This window comes from Sarcophilus harrisii, chromosome 2 (genome assembly GCF_902635505.1).
Source record: "Sarcophilus harrisii chromosome 2, mSarHar1.11, whole genome shotgun sequence".
NCBI lineage: Eukaryota > Metazoa > Chordata > Mammalia > Dasyuromorphia > Dasyuridae > Sarcophilus > Sarcophilus harrisii.
Genome location: NC_045427.1, coordinates 661023626 through 661045156, shown reverse-complemented (window position 1 = coordinate 661045156; position 21531 = coordinate 661023626). Strand labels below are relative to the sequence as shown.

The window sequence follows — 21531 nt, the reverse complement described above, 5'->3', positions numbered from 1 at the left end:
TCCCCCCGAACTGCTCATGCCGGCTCCCTCATCCCCCCGAGCTGCTGATGCTGACTGTCTCATCCCCCTGAGCTGCTGATGCCGACTCCCTCATCCCCTAGTCGTCCTCCCTCATTCCCTCTTCCGCTGCCCCCCTAATTCTCAGACCTACTTTTTGTGGAGCCGAATATCTTCTCTCCAGCCTTTTGCTGCCTCATGTTCAGAGATGAGCTGAACTGTCATGTTGATCCCCAGATTCCTAACATTATCCAGAAGACAATTGACGTTTTCCTGTCCCTGATCCAAGAGAGACCCAACAGGAAGTCCATCCTGAAGTTCTTAGCCATGTCTCTGGAAGCCAGGTAACTTTCCCTGAGAGTGATGTGAAGAAAGACAAGAAACTAAAACTGACGGGCAGAACGCGGTTTGGGGCAGGTGAGAGCCCCAGCTCAGGTTAGGGCCAGGCTTTCCTTACTGCCAGCTTCCTCGGACAATGATGCACGTGAACAATAAGAGGGAAATCTGCCGACACTTCCCTCTTGTGCCTCCCGACAGCCTTACAGGGCCCTTCCCAAAGCACTGTGCTCCCTGGCCAGGTGACATCTCTGAGAGAATCCTCTGCCATGTGGGGACAGCCTCTCCCTACCCCCAGCCTGGCGAGAGCGGCAGGAAGGGCCTGATTTGTCTGTCTCAGTCCCTCCCTCATCTTCAGTCTCTCCTGATCTATGGGCCTCTGCCCACATACCTGAACTGTGTCTCTTTTTTTTTGCTGAGGCAATTGGGGTTAAGGGACTTGCCCAGGGTCACACAGCCAGGAAGTGTTAAGTGTCTGAGGCCAGATTTGAATTCAGGTCTTCCTGACTTCAGGGCCGGTGCTCTATCCACTGCACTGCCTAGCTGTCCTCTGTGCCCATTTTTAAAACTGCCCTTCACTCCAGCTCCTGTTCAGATCTCTTCTTCTTTTCACCATCCAGCTCCCAGAAATGTCTCCAGTATCTCTGCACTCATTGCCATACCTCCCACTCACTTCTCCTCCTCCCGAGTTTTACCTGCCAGTGGGACCATTTACACCTGGGTGACTGTCCCAGAAGCCCTGCTGTGCTGAGTCCCACCCAATACCAGTTGCTTCTCCCCCATCTCTGCTAACGTTCCTCCCCCACCCCCCAAAAAAAACTCAAGAAAAATAGAGAAGAGACACAGAGAGACAGAGAGGAAGAGACAGAAAGAAAGAGACAGACAGACAGAGACAGACAAAGACAGACAGAGACACAGATAGAGACAGAGGAAGAGGGAGCATGCTTCAATCTGTAAGGGAGCATGCTTCAATCTGTATTCAGAAACAATCAGCTCCTTCTCTGGATATGGATAGGATTTTTCATCATAAGTCCTTCAGAGTAGTCCTGGATCATTGGACTGCTGAAAATAGCAAAGGCATTTACAGCTGATCATCCCAGAACATTGTTATTACTTTGTACACGGTATATTTCACTTTGCTTGTGTTCATGGAGGACTCTCCAGATTTTTCTGAGAGCATCCTGCTCATCATTTCCCATAGAACAATAATGTTCCATTATAATCACATACCACAATTTATTTAGCCATTCCCTAATTAATGGGCATCCCCTCAATTTCCAATTTTTTACTCTGAAAAGAGTGCAGCTATAAATATTTTTGTACATGGAGATCTTTTTCCTTTTTTAAAAAATTTCTTTTGGAATTCATGCCTTATAGTGGTATTGTAGCCTGAAAGATATGCATGATTCTTATTTTTTTAAATAAATTTAACTCAGTTCTTTCTATGTTTGATAAAAATTCTTTTTTATAATTACAGTTGTTAACAATATTTCCCCCTATTTATTCTATTCTCATTCCTTTTACCTTGTCCCTCCACAAATTTTTGCTTCTAACCACTACCTCCCCCAAAATAAAAAGTACCTTCCCTTCTGTCACCTCCTTCTCCTCCTACTTTCTTGCAGGGTAAGCTGGATTTCCATATTTCTATCTATATATTCCCTCCACGATAAAAAGCTTTTTCTTGTCTCTTTTTATGGCAGATAATTTTCAGAATTCCACCTTTCTCTTTTCCTTTTTCCCAATATATTCCTTTCACACCCCTTAATTTCATTTTTTAAAGATATTATCCTTCATGTTCAACTCATACCTGTGCCCTCTGTCTATATGCTGTATTTTTAACTCCCATAATATTGGGAAAGTTCTAATGAGTTACAAGTGTCATCCTCCCATTAAGAAATGTAAACAGATAAACTTTATTAAACCCTTATGATATCACTTTCCTGATTAACTCTTTATGCTTCTCCTGTGTCCTGTTTTTGAAAATCAGATTTCTTACTTAGCTCTGGTCTTTTCATCATGAATGTTTGAAAATTCTCTATTTCATTGAATTTCTATCTTTCCCCCTAAAGGATTATATTCAGTTTTATTGGATAGGTGATTCTTGGTTGTAATCCTAACTCCATTGCTCTCTGGAATATCATATTCCAAACTCTCTGATCCTTTAATGTCGAAGCTACTAAATCTTGTATCTTTCTGATTGCATCCACTATACTTGAATTGTTTCTTTCTGGATCTTGCAATGTATTCTCTTTGACCTGAGAATTCCAGAATTTAGCTATAATATTCCTGAGAGTTTTCTTTTGGGCATCTCTTTTAGGAGGTGATTGGTGGAATTCTTTTAACTTCTATTTTACTTTCTGATTCTAGAATATTAGGACAGTTTTCCTTGATAATTTTTTGAAAGATGATGTTCGGGCTCTTTTTTTTATATCATGACTTGCACATAGACCAAAATTTTTTTAATTATCTCTCCTGGATTTATTTTCCAAGTCAGTTGTTTTTCCAATGAGATATTTCATATTTTTCCTAAACTTTTGGTTTTCTTTTATAGTGTCTTGATTTCTCATAAATTCATCACCTTCCATTTGCTCAATTTTAATTTTTAAGGAATTATTTTCTCCAGTGAGTTTAATCCTTTTCCATTTGCTTTTTATGGCATTCTTCTTCTCTTCAGCTTTTTGTATTTCCTTTTGCACACTTTCAATTCTTCTTCTAATTTTTCCTCTATCTCTTACATCAAAGCCCTTTTCGAGCTCTTCCATGGACTGAGACCATTTCTTACATTTCTTGGAGGCTTTGGGTGTAGGAGCTTTGACTTTGTTATCTTCTTCTGATTGTGTTTTGCTTTTTCTTGTCACCATAGTAACTTCGTATGGTCCAGAAACTTTTTCTGTTGTCTGCTCATTTTACTCATCTATTACTAAGCCTTTAACTCTTTGTTAAAGTAGGGCTCTTTTTTCCAGGGTGGAGCATGCACTGTCCCAAACTTCAAGACTTTTGTGCACTTGTTTTCAGAGATCCTTCTAGGAGTCTGACCACAAGCCCCCTTTTCTGCCCTGGATCTGTTAGGAGGATCCCTGCCCACTGTAACTGTAAGATCTAGTGTGCTAAAGCAACAGAGTCCTTCCTCAGTGCTCGTAAAGAGACTTTCTGTGAGCTGTAGCCTCTGTGAACTACCCACCCCTGCCCATGACCATTTGTGTTTTCTAGGGCCCTCTGCCTCTACTTAAAAACCTTTCCTGCTGACCTTCCAAGTCCTTTTTGGTGTCTCTGGAAGCCACCAGTACAGGTGCTGATTCAGAGGTCCCTAGGCCAGTTCCTGCTTTGCTGCCATGGGACTGGGGCTGGGGCTGCACAGGATTATGCACTGGACTAAATTGTCTTCAGCTGGAAAGTGTTCTACTCCATCTTTTTGAATGTTCTGATGCTCTAACATTTGTTTCGATGCATTATTTAAAGGAATTTGGAGTGGTTTGGAAGAGACCAGACAAGTTCCTGCCTTTACTCTGCCATCTTGGCTCTACCTCCCGACCTCGATCTCTCAGAGGCCAAATTTTCTCACTTCTCCTTAGCCTCTGGGCAGCCTTGGACACTGTTGGTCATTCTCTCCTTGATACTCTCTTCTCTCTTCTCTCTAGGTTTTCAGGACCTCTCTCCTGGTTCTTCTCCTACCTTTCTGATGGCTCCTTCTCTGTCTCCCTTGCTGGATTCTCATCAGATCATTTCCCCTAACCATATGTGTCCCTCAGGTTTCTGGTTTGGGCCCTCTTCTCTATTTCATCTGCTCCCATGGATTTAATTACCATCTTTATGCTCAAATCAGCTTTTCCTGCTCCAGCATCTTTCCTGACCTCTAACCTTACATCTTCAGTTGCCTTCAGACATCTCAAATTAGTGTCTAGTAGACATCTTAAATGTAACACACTAGTCCAAAATACAATTCATCATCTTTCCCCCTTCCAACCTTCCCTAGTACTGTCTACATTACCATCATCCTGCCAGCCCTCCATCCCCAAACTGCGGTACCCTCCTCCATCTTTAGCCTCTTTCACCTCTGTACCCAAACTGTTGCCTGGTGATCTCTTCAAGTACCTCTCAGTTCTGCAGCACTGATCCCACCCTCATCTCCTCATGCCAAGACTGTTGCCATAACTCGGGGTCCGTGTCTCCAGTCGTTTCCCCTCTAATTCATCTTCCGTTCAGCCGACAAAGGCCTGACCTTATCCCACTGGCTCCCCCCTCCTTGCCCCAAATGTCCTCCTGGCCTCTTGGCCACTCCACCAGCAGGACGCTCCATCTTGTCTCCCAAGCTTGGAACTCTCTTGTTCCTTTTCTCTGCCTCTTTACTTCCCTGGTATCAGCTAAAGTCTTCTCCAGGAAACTTTCCCAAGCCCATTAATTGTAGTGCTTTAACTGTCTCCCCAAAAAGCTTCTTTGTACATATTTGTTTACATGTTTTCTCCTCAGCAGATTGTAAGTTCTTTGAGGACAGGGACTGTTTAGTAAGGACTTTGGACAGTTCCTGATATAGAGTAGGTACTTAATAAACATTTTTGGTTGAATCCAGCTCAAAACCCTTTTTCATATTTGGGGTTTGGGGACTGTACTTAACACGGTGCCGGGCACACAGTAAGCACTTAATAATGAAAGCCGATTTCTTACTTGTCGCATTTAGAACACAAAGGAACTTCAGAAACTGTCTTGTCTCACTTTCAACTACACCACATTGCTGTAAAAAACAAAATCAAAAAAGAACAACTCGTTTTCAATGGCTGATGGGCTGTTTTACCTTTCTAATGGATTAGAAAATCATGCAGCTGTCATACACCTGAATTTCCAATCCAATGACCTGGACATTGCCCCATCTTGGTCCCCACCCTCCAAAAAAAAACCTCTTCTTAGCGCATCCATCTCCATGAAACCTTTCCTGATCTCCTCACCCATCAGGGCTTTTTCCTTCAGGATATTACTTTGTTCTCTGCCATCTATTTATTTACTTTAGTACTTGCTGCTTCCTCCCGGTAGAATGTAAGAGCTTTGAGGACAAAATCTATTTCCAGTGCCTAGTAAAGTAGCTGGGGACATAGTAGGAGCTCAATCATTGACTGTTGGAGTGGAATGAAATGGATATTTGTAGACATCACAATTATCTTTCCGGTGTGTCAGGTGCTTTTTTTCCCAGAATCTTTGAATGAGTGATGATGCCTTGTAAGAGTTTCCTTTTTTAAATGTATTCTTTTCATTCTAGTGAAAATAAGAAATATATCATAATAAAGAAATAAATCCTCAGAAAATAAGCAACCATCTTAATATGGTTATTTTAGCAAAAATGATCAACTCTGTAATCTGACCATTTAAAAGGCACAATTAACAGTATGTCTTCTGGGGATTTTTTTGGCATAAAAGTTTCAAAACTCTTTTGTTATAAGAAAAATTAGTCTGTGTATATAGAAGAACCAAAATATTTGGGGGGTTCTTTTTGTTTCTTCCCCTGTAGGGGTGCACAAGTTCAGCTGAACATTGTCTTAGAGTCAGCCGGAGACAATCCTTTGGACTTTTCCTACTTGCTGGAGACTATCAATCACAGACTGATAAAAATTGAGAAAAGCTTTCTTAAAGGTGGTTATAAGGACCACTGTGTGGATCTCATCCTCCTATCTGCCAAGATCAAAGGGTGAGTTCTGCTGCCTGGGTTCTGGGCTGATGGAAGGAAGGTCACCCTCTTGGAAGCGCCCAAAGCCACCGGCACTTTCCTTCCCCAAAGTTTCGCTGCCATCAGGGACGTTGCTATCCCTATTTCTAGTCCCCTTGGTCTCCAGTGCTGCTATCTCCTTGGATTCTTTCTGTTCTTGGCCTGAGTCGGGCCTTGATGGGTCTTCCAGGATCCCCTTTCTCCGGCCGCCTATCTCTGCATCCCCTCAGCTGGCTCCCTCCCCCTTCTTGAGGAATTGCCCAGAGCTCCTGGATAGTCGCCCCAGATCTCAGGGCTGCCTGGCACTAATTGCTCTTGTTCCCCTTTCTCCTCCTTTCTGCTCATCTTAGGGACTCCCGCCCCTCTTCCGGGTCTCCTCTGCTCTATTCTCTCACTTTTGATGCTCATTCTGGCCAAAACGATGCTCCTTCCTCCCGGTAAGGTGGAATCACCTTGCGTGCAGGAAGCCCGGCACCCCACCCCTTCCTCCAGGGAACCTTCTCTTGCATGTTTTGAGCTAATTTTCTTTGGCTGGAATTGATCTTTGGGGTAGCCAGTCTCCCGGGTAGAGCTCCTGGGTCCCCTTCTCTGTCCCCTCCCAGTGCCATGCACATTCCCTCTGTGGCTTCTGCTGTGGCAAGTGGACGGCCATCCAAAAGCACAAGGATGCTCTGCTATCTGGGACGTACTCAGGTGAGTTCTTTAGTTCTCCTCTTTGCCGAGGCAATCCAATTGTGCTTTGCCGTGAAGCACAATGCTCTGCCAGGGCCTATCTTGGAAGGACCCGAACCGAGGCTCCTTGTGCCACTCGGCCACTGCCGGTGGAGCTGGGTTCTGACCTTCCACGGAGTCACTCTGTGTGACCTCGGGCTGGGATTCTGGTTCTGCAGTCAGGAAGGCCTGCGTCTGAATCCAGCCTCCACACTTCCTAGCCATGTGACTTAGCCTCTGTTCTCCTGAGTTTCCTCATCTGTCAAAGAGGGTCACGATAATACTTCCATGCTAGGGTCCCTGGAATTGCCAAATCCGATGATATTTGTGAAAAGCAGTTAGCGTGGTGCCTGGGACATCGGAGGCACTTCACAGACACCTATTTCCTTCCTTCCTGTGAATAGCAGGACCTCCCACAGCCTGCTTCCCACCCTAATTCAGAAGAAATTAAGAGGAGCAAATTTTGGGGAGAAGAATCCAGCCATGTTCCATCACCAGAGCCCACATCCCCCAATGGACAGGGGTACAAAACAGCCCCAGGAGTAAGAGGAGCACCTCAGACTCCTGGCCCTGCTTGTAGCCTGGCTTCCAAAGCTATCCCACAGGAAAGTGACCCTTTCCAACATGCAGTCTGGCGATGGCCACAGAAGATGTGAACACAGAGCCTCTTCCACCAAAATCTGTGGTCCTTCGGTTCAGTGTCCAGAATACGTGTAATGTTACCTGTAAAAATGACCCTTAAGATGATGTATTCCTCTCTGCTGTAATAGCCAAAGGACCGTAGGATCTTGAGGTTTGAGTTGTAGTTCTTGAAGTTGAGAGCAGGGACTGTGTACTTTTCTGGCTGCATGCCCAGCACTTAGGACAGTGCTTGGAACAAAGGAAACACTCAATGATTTTTCCCTCATTCATTCATTCATTCATTCACTTCATTAATTACTGAGTGAGTACAATGTGGCTTATACCAACTTCTTCCTGAGATCACTGAGTGAGTGCCTGAGGAGAGAAGGTCGTGGGAAGAGGGACCCAGATGCCCCACAAACAATCTAGTAAAGATCTAAAAGTGTGCTGGAATGATAAATATGGAAAAAACAACAGAAAACTATCTCGTCCAGGACAGAAGAAAGATTATAAGAATTTGGTGGAAGCTGTGGATAGAGACAGATCAGGGAGATGGAAAGATCCTGATCCTCACCCCAAAGCAGCCCCCAGAAATCTTTCGAGAAAAGGGATCTGAGCAGCAGAAAGTGGTTCTGGAACCACAGCCAAGCAGGAGCCTGCGCCTGAAACACAGTAGGAGTTAAGGCCAGGCAATTCCTTCAGAGAGTGGAACCTCGGTTTCCCCAACACCATTGGAGTGCAGAAATAGAATTTGGCCCAAGCACAAAGCTCCATATTATAAACTATTCTAGAGATCTGAGAAAACAGAAGAAAACACTTGAACACAATGAAGAGATATCTTGGACTGAGAAATTCTCTAGGAATAATCCCAAAAGAAGAGGACCCTTCCACAACAAATTCAATTCAAGCCTCAGAAGACTACAAAGAATACAAGAGTATTCGAAAGAAATTAAATGAGAAGCAAAATTGAGAGAATAAAATAAAAAACAAATAGGGAGGAAATAATGACAGGAGTTAATACCATAGGACAGATGGTGATAAAACTTAACTATTAACCAAATAATATCAAACAGAAAATAGCAATTCAGTGAGGAGGAAGAGGAGAAGAAAAAGGAAAAAGAAATGGAAATAGAGGAGAGGAAGAAGAAAAAGCAGCAGCAGTTGAAATACAGTATTTCAAGATAGCAAAAATGAAAATTGCTTAGGTCTCTTAGAACCGGAAGGCTATTTGTGAAAATAGATATGATCCATCAGCTACTTCCTGAAATAAACGACAAAATTACCTAGACATGTCACAACCAAAATCTGAGTTTCTAGGAAAAAAGAAAAAAATATGATAAACTGACAGAAAGTCAAAGTACCAAGGAGGAGTTATCACTACCAAACATATGATATTTCAAAAGATAACACACAAAGATTTAGAACCAAGAATAACCTACATGGCAAAATTGAGAATAATCCTGGGATGGGAGTAGGTAGAATGCGCTTCAAAGAGAGGATTTCAAAGCATCTCTGATGCAAAGAATTGAGTAGGCACTTTGACATGGAAATGGAACAGTCAAAAGACTGAGAAGGAATGTGTGGGATGAGCTGTCCACATGTAAATAGGAAAAGAAAAAATAGTTTCTAATGTCTCAAGGATTATAAAGAAATCTAATAAGATAAGCTAAGGGCGTGGGGTGATTTTGTTATTTTTAAAATGTATTTTTTCTAGCTTTGTGACAAGTATGTTAAGGTCCTCCACTTTTAGAGTTTTCTATGAAGTTTAACTCACTTTTCCTTTAAGTATTTAGATATGATGCTGTTTGGTGCATAAATGTTCTCTCTCCCTGAAGATTAAACTCACTTTTCCTTCAGGTACTTGGATGTGATGCTGTTTAATGCATAAATATTAAATATTTACATTTGTCCATTATCGATGGCACGTTAGCCAGAAGTAGTAGAGAAAAGCAGGGAAACCGTTTTTTAAAAAAATAAAAAGTTAAGAACTTGAATAGAACTTTAGCCAAATTAAAAGATTATAGATCTTTAGAAATTGATTAATAGGAACAGAAAAAAATATATCTTTTAAAAAATAATATTATTCCCTTTTTATATGTAAAAACTTAATTTTTTCAAAATTTTGAGTTCCAAACCCTATCCCTTCTTTTCTCCCCTCTCCTCCCCTTATAAATTCCACAATTAAGAGTTCACATGCTTCTTAGTCGTGCCTGACATCTTTAAAATACTGATGCTGTGTCAAGGCATAAAAACCTTATACCCCAAAATGAAAAAAAAAATTACTTGACCATTCACATAGTAACATATTGACACATAATTTGCTAACCACAATGCAGTAACTATATTTATTAAAGAGCCTCTGAATGAAAAAATTAAAAACTAGTTGAAGATAGTAATTTCATCCTAAAGAGTTGGTAGATAAAAACATGAATCATAAAAATAATAGTACATTTCACAAAAGCAAAGGACAACTAAAAGATAATGTGACAAAACACATGGGATACAACTGTCATGATAAAAAAAAAAAACTTTAATGAAGAGAAACTGAGGCATAAAGTTCCAAGTGTTAAGACTAGCAGGTGCTAATAAATGGGATCCAAGGCTCCTTAGTAGATAAGAACCCTTCCAACAGACAGGACAACTCTTTTATACAGCTGATGATGTGAACTAAACTAAGACTGTGATTGATAGAAGGTGGGCTTACATTTGGTATGACTCAGAAAAGATATTTCTAGAACTCATGGCAATGGGAAACATCACTAACATCTTCTGGAAATCTCATGGTCAACAAACATCCCATGACCAAGTTCACTCATCTTCCTTTCCTCCACTTCTCCCTTCCTTTAGGAGCAAAAATATAAACATTTTGAGTCTTTGTGGTCAAACTGTAGGCAGTAAGAATAGGATGCTAAACTCTTAAAACTTTTATTTTTGAGGTCTCTACAATCAAGTTTTCATTTGTTCCATAAATATTGACTTCCAGTAATAAAATACACTCTCAATAACATGTAAAAAAGTTGGGGTATCAATTTTCAATTTCGTAGTAGTCCATAAAAGAAAATGTTTATCTCTGAAAACCTTAACAGTTGAGAGAATAAATCAATGAATTGGTCATACAACTAAGACTAAAAAAAAAAAATTAAACACCAAAGTAGAAATTCTGAGCATCAAAGAAGAAAGAGAAAAAACTGAAAGCAAAAAATAAAATAGAAACACAATTTAGTGCTAAAACTTAAAAGCTTTATAAAAATCCAATAAAATAAAGCTAGCCTTAAAAAAAGAAAAAGGAAAACCAAATTGTTCATATTAAAAATAAAAAAGAATTTGCAACAATTAAATAGGAAATTAAAAGACAATCAGAAACTTTTGACCAATAAAATTCCAACAAATTGAAAACTGAGATAAAATTGATGAATAATTACAAAACTACATAGATTGGAAAAGAAAACATTTTAGTGAGTCAGTGTCAAGAGTTTTTAGTAGGTCACCTGGCTCACTGAACAATGCAAATGCTTTTGCCTCTGAAGTTGATGCTATCTATCTTTTTTTAAAGGTTACTTGCTACTTATGAAACTGATGAAAAAAAAAAGATCTGCTATTATTTAGAAGCCTATAACTTGACCCAGAAAGCTATTATGTATCTGGAAGAAATATTTTATAATGTTCAATCTCTGCTGCCCCTTAGTGAGGTAAGTGCTCACCTTTCTAGGGCCCTTTGCCAGGTACGAAGCCAAGGAAGAATTTCCAGTTTTCCTAGAGTGGAGAATGTGTGAGAAGCAATGGATGATTGCCTGGAAAGGGAGACTAGAGAAAACTTGTGAAGGGTTCTCACTGCCCACTAGAGGAGGGGGCATTGGAGGGTATCTAAGAAGCCATGGAAGCCTGTGAAGGTTCTTGAGTGGAGGATGCCATGGTCAGATCCATGCTGCAGGAATATCATGTACTGGAGAGGGAAGAGTCTGGTGGTGACATCAGGAAGACCAGATGAAAAAGGAAGGTAGCCAAGTGAGAGCTCTTGAACGAGGAGCCCTTGCTCCCCTGGATATCTGGCATTACTCAGAGTCCCCGAGGTGTATAGGGCCTTTGCCCTCTGCAGAAGACCTCTCTTTCTCTGCTGCTTCCAGTGAATCAGGCTGCCCCTCTTTCTTCAATTTCTTGCTGCTCCAAAGGCCATTGCAGCTCCTCCATTTCTCAGGCAGGGTCACGCCAAGCCCAGAATTCCCTGCAGCACTGAGCACTGCAAGGCAAGGCTAGACCTTTCAGATTTGACCTCCTCCCACTGTCTCTGCCTACTGACTCCATTTATCTTTTTTTTTCTTTCCACTCCCCACTAGTTTCTAATACCAAAAAGGCCCTAAGCCAAAGGTATTTTGTTTTTTTGAGTTCCTCCCACTCCAGTGAGTCAGAGAACAGAGAGATGGGCCAGCAGATTCTGGGGAGGACGGTGATCAGGAAGTCATTCAGGCTTCCTGCAGGAGCAAGGGGGCATTTGAGCTGGGTTTTAAAGGAGGAGTCAGAACTGAGCAGCAAACAGGAGGACAGAGGATTTTGTAAGCAAGGACAGCACGGATGGAAGCCTTGTGGCCGGAGGATGCTTGCCTCCGTAGCCTTTCCACTCCAGCTCATCCCCTCTAGCTCAGAGCTTCCCCCACCGGGCACAGATGTGACCATCTAGTAGCATCAGCAGCTCGTGCGGCCACAAAGATTGCCCTTAATGTCATGCCCTCCACACTGGGCCTAGGGCCCTCCTCAGGCCTGTCCCATTTGCCATTCCCTATTTTGAAAGCCTCAGCCAGGCTGTTCTGTCTGCATTCTCTTTCCCCCTTGGCTGTGCTTCCTACTTGGAACACCTGCCCTCGTCACTCTTGCCTCTCAGAAGCCTTACCTTCCTCAAGGCGCCCCAGGCCCATGCTCCATGGGTGTGAGGGGGTGTTTCCATAGGCAGGTCTCCCCACTAGAATGTAAGTTCCTTGAGGGCCGGATTGTCTCCTTTTTGTCCTAAGCTCTGGCACAGGGACACAGGGTATGTTTCTTAGTGGGCTAATGCATGGAATGGATTAATAAGGTCTGCTGCACCAATAGGGAGAGTGGGAGGGCTTAAGGCTGGACCCATGCCAGTGACAATGAAGCACTGGATGATGGGCTTGTAGACACAGAACATCTCGGTGCCATGTTGCCTTTGCAGACCCAGAACATCAGCACTCCTCTGATGAGGAGGCTCGCCCGCCTCAAGTTAAAGCTGGCCGAAATCTCAGTGGAGATAATGCAGTATAATCAGGAGAAAGCTCTGCAGGAAGAAATGAAAAAAGGGACATGGGAAAAAATCCTGGCCGACTACTTGTTGAATACCAGCGACTTCACCAAGCTGGAATGGGTAATTAGCACAGAAACTTAGGAGTCCCCTGCAAAAAATCCTGCCAGCCTGAAAGGGGGTGCCATTATTAGCTCCGTTTTATATGAAGAAATGAGGCAGAAAGGTGAAGCTTGCTCAGGGTCACCCATCAAGGAAGAGTCGTCTGGGGTTCAGGTCTTTATGATTCCAGGCTCAGGGCTTTGTGCTCTGTGGTGCCCCTAGCTAGCCTGGAGGTTTGGGGAGATGTTTTCTATTGCCCAGCTTCTCTGGAACTCTCCTTTTCTGGGATAGGTACTCTTTGTCAGCCAGGATTTCCCCCAGTGATATCAAGAACTTGAGCTCTATTGACATAGGAATCAGTGTGGAAGGAGGGATTAGACACGGCAGCTCATTTTTTTAATTTCTAGTTTTGTGGCCCGTCTTCACAAGGTCCTTCATGCTTGGGGAGCCTGGTGAGCTGCTCTCCAAGGTCCTTCCAGCCTTGGAGAGTCGGATGAACTGTTCTTAGGGATTCTTTCCAGCTCCAAGTCCTGGTCTATAAGACATCCCAAGGAATGACCTAATTTTATTAATGACTTTCATGTTCATCAATTAATAAAGCTGAAAACTATTTACTGAAGGAGAGTTCCATTAAGTAGGTAGATTTCCTCTCCAATTTGGGGGCGAAAGTTAAAAGGGAAAAAACTTCCTTTGCTGTTTGAGGCATTTTTTCTCCTTTACAAGGCATGACCAAAATAGCTCCGCTGATGATCTTAGACAGGAAGGGATCTGGGAACGTGCCAGAGATTTTCCTGCAAACAAAAAAGCCTCTGACTTCCCTGCCCCATTCACCCTCTTTGCCTGCCCTTGGACTTTTGCTGTCACAGGGGCCCATTTCTCATGGGTGCCATCCCTTCCTCAAGCCAAGTCAAGAGTTTTTATTTGCCTTAAATGAATGGGGTCCTCCCCCTGCCCCATACATCCCCAAGACCAAACCTGATCACACAATAGCAAGGACCTTCAGAATGAAAGCTGTGAAGTTCAGGGGAGGAAAGACTGAGACAGATATGACATGTTACTTTGGGGTTCTTTCTACATTTGTTAAGATGCTTTCCTGCTTTGTTCTAAAGGTCACCTGCAGTCTGTGTCCCTCAGTTTTAGAGTGCAGTAGGAGCTAGAACAGTCCACATGTGTTATTGGGCCCCACCAGGGTGATAGCCAACCTCTCAAGTGGTTCCTATGGAAACATAGGTGCTGGGCTTCTAGGAGGAGGTTCCATTCTGACCTTTATTTGGATTCATCTCACAACTCTGGGGTTCTTCCAGGACTGGTTCTACCTGAAACGAACTGTAGCCCACAGAAGTCTGGCCCAGTTGGAGAGCATGCAGCACTTCTGCACCGGATGTGCTGTTCTTCGAGCAGAGTTCTTGTATTTCGTTGGGAAAACGTTGCATCTCTTGGCTCTTCAGACCGATCCCATTCATTTGTCTCATTACTGGGACGAAAACTTCTTGGTATGTGACAGTCTCTTGAAAGTCTTAAACTTGGGACATGGAGAGGAAAGAAAGTGTGTTGTCCTTCCATGGTGATGTCTGTGCTCAGAAGCGAGGGGTGAACTTGTGCAGTGTCAGCTAGACACTCTGTTCTCTCCAATACCCCCAATGGCAGAGGAGGTACTAGTTTGATTGAGTAGAAAGCAGGTTTGCTGCTCACGGAGCTAGTTCCCCAAAATAACAAGTCTCTATCACCAACAATGGAGCGGGAGAGCACCCTGAAATCAAGGGCAGAGTCGGTGAATCAGTGCTCTCCTTGGCTGAGCCTCAGTGATGGAGGTGACAAGGCAGCCATACTAGGTGGTCCAAGATGAGACTTTCCCTAGCCTCCCCTGGAAGATGAGGCTTCTAGACAGAGTCCACAGAGCTTAGACTCGATGGGCTCAGGTCTGTGAACAGCGTGTCAGAAGAGAGCAAGGAGAGCTATGGCTCTGGGGAAGCTCGGGCTGGTAGGGACTGGGGGAAAGAGGCAGGGGGACCCCCAAGAGCATTGGCTGCCCCTGAGAGAGCTGTTTTCCCAACCATATTTGGGGGGAGCAGGCAAGTTTTCACCAGCAGCGATCCACAGCAGACAATAGCTTTCCCTTTTCATAAGTGATGAGAAAATAGAAGGCAAGATCCCAATGTGCTTATCGTGCATTTGATTCCAGAGCACTTAAAGCCTTCTTCCGACAGGAGTCTCCCTTCCATCAACCCACTCATCAGATCATCCCCAAATTCTCTGAATGACATCAGGGGGCCTACTGAACATCCTTCCTCACATATATAGCAGGAGAACATCTGTAATAAGTCGGTCAGTGAGTCAGCAAACATTTACTAAGCACCTACTATGGCTCAGGCACTTTGCTAAGAGTTCATGATAGAAAGAAAGACAAAAGGCAGATCCTGCTCTCGAGGAGGAGACCACCTGCAGACTACATGTACCGCTCCATGCCAGAGAGGTGGTAGCTCGGTCATTTCCAGTCACATCAAACTCTCCATGTCCCCATTTGGGGTTTTCTTGCCAAAGATGGCCATGTGGCTTGTCATTTCCTTCTCTAACCCATTATACAGATGAGGACAGCAGGGTCAAGTGACCTACCTAGGATCACACAGCTAGTACATGTCTAAGGCCATTTAAACTCGGGTCTTCCTGAGGGCCAGGCCGGGACTCTTCTCCACCGCTCAGCTCGCCACCCACTCGGCCCACCTTTCCCGGGCTACCCTTCTCTGGACATAATGCAGTGCCTCTCCATCCGCCATCTTCTTTTTGCTCCTCAGAGGACCCTCTCCACCTTGCCTTCCTCTGAATATTCCCCAGATTCTCCATGTCTGTCTTCAGCTCCTGTCCTCCCGACTGACTGACAATAGCAGAGTTCAGAAGGCCTGTCCTGGCCTTCCTTGTCCCTAGAGAAGTCTCTGGGATGGGCAGGGTTGAGAGTATTGCCTTATGAGCCATTGGGGGGAGTCTCCACGGCCCCGGACTAGCTTCTTTGCTTAGGAAAATCTCTTTAAAATAAAAGGGACTGAAGCAAAATGGCCCACAGGAAGTTGGCCCTCAGGATGAGTGCAGTGACACAGGAAGGGACCAGATGAAGGGCATCCTGGGTACAAAAAGAATTGGCTGAGTTTTTTCAGTGATCTCTGTGAGACTCTTGTCAGCAGAGAGAAAGGCTTTGGGAGACATGGAGCCCAAGGAGCCTTGGAGAAGGGGGTCTTTTCACTCTGTTCCTTAAGTGCTCTGTCCACTTTGTCCAAAGAAAGGGAAAAGGAGTCTAGAAAAAGGGCATGGATCTTGAGTTTCTGGGAGAATTATAGTCTAGTGGATATTCTTTTTGAGCTGTGGATTGGACAGAAAGTTGCTTGAATCTCTTCCAATTCTAAAATCAGTGATTCAGGGGCTGGCCCGTGAGGGCAACTAATGAAAACTAATCACCACACTGACATTTGGGGGTCAGGCAAAAGTGCTCGGCGTTCCACGGGCCCAGGCATTCTCCGGAACTTGTCTTGCAGTTTGATGCCAGAATGGCAGTCATGGCACAGTTGGAGACAGACACCGAGGAGATCGAGCCCAAACCAAAGTGGAGGCCGGACTTCGTGGGCACTCCCCAAAACGAAGACCACCTCCAGAAGGCCAGAGAGCTAAAGGTACTGGGGTCTTCTCGGTGCTCCGTCAGGAGGCGGGCGAGTGCAGGCGGCTGAGAATCAAGCTGCGGTCACGCTGATCGGAGTTCTGAAGTCTCCCAGAGACCGTACAGTCCTCCTCCGGTCCTGGCCATTCTCACGGGCCTGCCAGCCACCCTCTGCCGCAGTCCGTACCAGCCTCCTCTGAAACCAGCCGGCCGGTCTTTCTAGCTCTAGCGTTTTCCCCCTTCTTATATCACAGCTCGTCCAGTGACCCCCCCCACTTCACGGTCACCCCCTCCATTTCCAGAGGAACGATGGTGATGGAGGTGATGGATCTGAAGTGCGGAGTGAGACACATGTTTCTGGACATGGCCACTGGCGGGATTTGCAAGGATGTTTTTCTGTTTCTTTTTTTTTTTTTCTTTTAGTGAGAAGGTGGGAGGCAGAAAAAAATAAATGCTTGTTACTTGAAAAAAGTAGCAATGAAAAGAAATCTTCCTGTTTCTCTGTCTCTGTCTGTCTCTCTCTGTCTCTGTCGGTCTGTCTCTCTCTGTCTCTGTTGGTCTGTCTCTCTCTGTCTCTGTTGTCTTTCTCTCTCTGTCTCCCTGTCTGTCTGTTTGTCATCTGTCTCTCTTTGTCCCTGTCTCTCTGTCATCCATCTCTCTCTATGTGTGTCTGTCTCTCTGTCATCCATCTCTCTGTGTCCCTGTCTGTCTCTCTGTCCCTGTCTGTCTCTCTGTCTGTCACCTCTTCAGAAAAGGTTTGCACTGGCCCAGAGATTCCACTCCCAGGCGCATGAGATTCTGCTTCAGTGCCTGCAAGTCTGTCTTAACAAGAACCAGATCAGCACCGCAGCCAAAGCCAGCCTCGAGATGGTGGAGAGCATCGGTGTCTTGGACCACGCTTCTACCTGCCAGTTCCTGGCCCTTCACCAGGTGAGGAGGCGCCGGGCCCGGGCCTTCTGCGAGCCTGTTTGCCAGCACTTATGGAAGCGGGGAAGCCGATCTGGTTTGCATCAAGCTCCCGTGGAAAGGCCAGGGACTCTGCAGGCCCGAATCCCTGAAGGGAAGCATCCTGACGGACCGAGCTCATTCGGGGCCCTGAGGGGAGGCGCTCATTCTTTGAAGGGTCTGTGGGGTCTCAGCTGGGTTTGTGCTGGGACGTTCTTTGCTCCGGGGTGTTCTTTGCTCTTGTTGCCTCAGAAATTCAAGGCAAGTGGAAGGAAGAGTGCGCTGAGAATCCGGTCTCCTCAGCCATTTCCTTCCTAAGCAGTCTTGACCATATCCCTTCCTTCCGCAAGCCTTGGTTTCCCCATCTGGAAACCATGGCCCCCAGGCCTCTTCCTCTCTGATACCCTGTGAGCCAGTGCCCTCCGCTCTTATCTGAGGACAAAATCAGCTCCCTGACGGTGGGGTCCGAAGGGCAGCACCATCTGGACAGCGACTGGGGATCCTCGAAGGGCTCCTGGGAGGCCGCTTAGGGTCACTGAACGCCCCCATGGCAAACCCGCTGGCTCTCTGTGTCCGCCTCTGTGTCTGGCTCTCTGTGTCTGGCTCTCTGTCCATCTCTGTCTCCCCTCCCTGCCTCCGCCTCTGTGTCCGTCTCCATCTTTCCTTTCTCTCTCTCAGAAGGGCTGAATCAGAGTGCCCTTACCCAGCGGGGAGAAAGCCCTTCTCCTGGCCCTCCCCTCGCCCTGCAGGGTCTCCCTGGGGACAGACTCCAGCCTGGAGCTCCCCCTCCTCTGCCTCGGACTCCACGAGTCCCCTCAGGCATCCTGTGCCCCCCGCAGTGGCTTTGCTCGGGCCTAGAATGTCCGGGCCCCAGGGCTGCCGCTGCCCATTCTCCTTGCCCACTTCTTGGCTCCGGGGGGCGGGGAAAAGAACCAGGCCTAAGGCCTTGATCATAATGGTGCTTAATCAGGACTGGAGATGTTCAGGTAGCAGGAGCAGGGCCAAGGTCCGACCTGGGTGCTCAGGGCTCTCTCTAGGAAAGGCAGAGAGGAACCGAAGCTGCTCCTGGCCCTCCCCTCTGCCCTCCCTTCCCCTCTGCCCATCCCCCCAAGTCGTGTCCTTGCCGCTGCCCTCAGTGGTGAGGGGCCCACTGTCTGCTGGACTCGGGCAGACGAGGTCCCCCGTGTGTGGAGAGGGGTGGGGGAGCCCGCGCTAATCTGCTCCGTGGGGGTCCCATCCCCAGAGCTGCCTGGCGTCCCTGGCCATGAAGAAGCTCCTGGTCTCCATCACCACCAACACCAGCAGCTCCCAGATGGCCGCCCTGCTCCAGCTTCACGAAAGGCTGCAGAAATTGAAGTCGGGACCCTCTTCCCGCGTGGAGCAGAAGCTGCACAATTTCCGGTCAGGAGCCACCCAGGCTGGCGGGCAGCGGCCGGTGTCCCTGAGCGTCTGCCTGGAGCTGGGGCAGCGCCCACGTGCCAGCTCCTGGAGCCGCCTTGCCCTCGCCTCGCAGGGGTCCCGGAGCTCTCGGAGGAGGCTCCAGTTTCCTGGGCAAGTTCTGAAGGGCCCCGCTGCTCTCTCCAGGCCCATGTGGGCCGGACCCCCGGCCTGGACCTTTTCCCCCTCTGCCTGGGGCACATGGTCCCACAGTAATCCACAGCCGGCTGGCCAACAAAGTTGGGAGTCTTGGGAAGGATGGAGAGAAAGGGGGGGAGGACTCCTGCTCACTGCCTCCTCACCATTGGGACGGTCCTTTCCCCAGCCGCGGTCTCCCGGTGCCATCCCGGCAGCATCCGGTTCCCTCCTCGCCACTTTCCCATTTTCTCCCCCACAAAGTCCTTGCTGGCAGCCCCCTGGGACTCTCGGGGGAGTCCCCCCTCTCTCCTGTTGCTACTGGGCCACCCTTTCCCACCCCTGCCCTTGAGGACCCCCGGACCCTCCACAAACCCTCCCCAGGGCTGGCTCCAGATGAGGGCCTCCCTCGGCCTACCTTAGTGGCCAGGATCCCTTCCAGCTCTTTCCAGGCCTCCTTCCGCCTTCTCCTTCCCAGAGCCCCCCCAGATTGGACCCTCCTTCCCTCTCTCCCCTCCATACCCCCTCCCCGGGTCCTCTGGGAAGCCCCTGGGGAGCCTGAAGGGAGGGGGCTGGAGCCTGGCGTTCGGGGAGAGCGTGGGCTCCCCTCAGAGCTCCCACAATTCTTCAAAGGCTGGAGGGGAGAGTGAGGGCAAGGACAGAACTTTGGGGGAGTCCTGAGTGGGGGGAACTGGGGGCAGCCTTTACACCCAGGAAACCAGTTGGGTTTCTAGACCAGGGTTGGGTTTGGGGTTTGGTGGTTTGTTCAGACTTAAAGGAGATGATGGAGAGAAGGTGAATAATGTCAGCTAGCCGGAAAAGTGGCTCTCAGAGAGCCGGCTCTTCACACTTAAATTAAAATTAAGATTAAATTAAAAATTAAAAAAGGCTGGAGGGAGATCCCTCACCTCCCACACCTCACACACACAAGTCACACAGTCCACCAACACTCCCACACTCACTCAGACACACATACTCAGTCCACACCTTACTTCACATCTCAGTCCCCTCACACCATGCACACACCTCCACACGTGTCCACACACATCTCAGTCACCTCACACTCCACACTCACACCGTGTCCACACACATCACACCCATACACACAACTCGTAAACACAACCCAACATACTCTGCCTCAGTCACACACACCCCGATGCACACACACCACCATCACACCACACTCCCAACACCGTCCACACCCACCTCACACATCAAGTCCCCCTCCACGCATGCACACACCTTTCCACACCCTCCACACACCTCCCACGTGTCACCACATACTAGTCACACCTCACCTCCCAGCCACACCCACACACATGTGCACAAAATAATAGTCCACATACAGTCACACTTTTACAACACACACTGTACACAAACTCATGCACATACTCAGTCCACACACACTCCCACACCATCACACACACCCTGCACACCTTACATCCACATCACCATACACATCACACTCAACTCCACTACACATACAAGTCCCCTCACACGCATGCACACACACATACAGTCACACACACACACTCATGCACACACATACTCACACACACAGAGTCACACACACACACTCACACACACACGTGTACTTGGGAGGAGCAGACAGGAGTCACGGGAGGGTTAGGGCGGCCAGGACGCAGAAGCAGACAAGGAAGCTTCAGAAAGCTGGGCCGGGGGCCGCTGCCGCCAGGAAGGCCTCCAGAGCGGCTCCGAGGGGCCGCCCCCTGGCGGCAGAGGTCTCTGTCCCAAAGGCCCCACCAAGGGCCCTCATGGAGGAGAAAGGGGGTCTGGCCCCCAAGGGAAGGGAGGATGAAAGGATGAAAGGGGCCCAGCACGGATTGGGTCCTTGCCCCAGGCCGGGCAGTGAGGACCGAGTTCCCGGGGGACTTAAGGAGGGCACAAGGACCGGGCAAGAGCAGTTCAACCCGCCTTACATGTCCTGGGACCCTGGGCAAGTCACTTCCTCTGCCTCAGTTTCCTCATCTGCAAATTGATCTGGAGAGGGAAATGGCAAGATTTTTCAGCACGTTTGACAAGAAAACTCCCAATGCCTGAGGTCCAAACACCAAAAGTTGGATGGGACTGAGGGACGGCAGCCGGGGGACCCCGGACTTGCCTTTGGTGTCGGTCTCCTCATCTACTGAGTGCTTAAGAGCACTTCCCCCTTTCCTCCCCCTCCCCGGGTGGACACCCCCTGAGGCAATAAAACTTGTTCTCCACGGCTCCAGGTCCCAGGCGGAGGGAAGGGGGGAGCCACCGAGTTTGGAAGGGTGGGAGCCCGATTGAGGGGTCAAAGAGGGAGGCGCCTGGAGCGGCCACAGGCGGAGGGCCCGCGGACCGGAGGCGGGCCGAAAGGGGCCCCTCCTCCGGAGGGCCCCGGGGAGAAAGGAATGGAGGGGAGACAGGGGAGGAGGGGGGGAGGAAAGGGGGGCGGGGGCGCGAGGGGGCGGAGAGGAGGGGAGGTGGGGAGCCGAGGTTCGAGCGCGGGCCCTCCCCCAGGCCTCAGAACTGGACCGACAGCACTTTAAATTCTCAAGAGCTCCCCGAGCACCGGGTCATCATCCCAGCACCCCGACGGTGGGCCGGGGGCCCTGGCCCCCTGGGGCCCCCGGGATTCCTGAACCAAACGTCCCAAAATACCTCTGCCGGGCCGGC

At 47.6% G+C, this 21531-nt stretch overlaps 1 protein-coding gene across 1 annotated transcript in view; it reads left to right on the top strand.

Moving 5' to 3' along the window:
* CFAP46 (cilia and flagella associated protein 46) overlaps positions 1-21531 on the top strand; it is a 123207-nt gene that overhangs the window by 75966 nt on the left and 25710 nt on the right. Inside the window, exons 37-44 of the mRNA XM_031949402.1 lie at positions 235-341; positions 5831-6007; positions 10911-11046; positions 12543-12731; positions 14015-14203; positions 16235-16369; positions 17104-17283; positions 18542-18773. Of these exons, the coding sequence (XP_031805262.1) occupies positions 235-341; positions 5831-6007; positions 10911-11046; positions 12543-12731; positions 14015-14203; positions 16235-16369; positions 17104-17283; positions 18542-18773 (1345 nt within the window). The remainder of the gene's footprint in view (positions 1-234; positions 342-5830; positions 6008-10910; positions 11047-12542; positions 12732-14014; positions 14204-16234; positions 16370-17103; positions 17284-18541; positions 18774-21531) is intronic.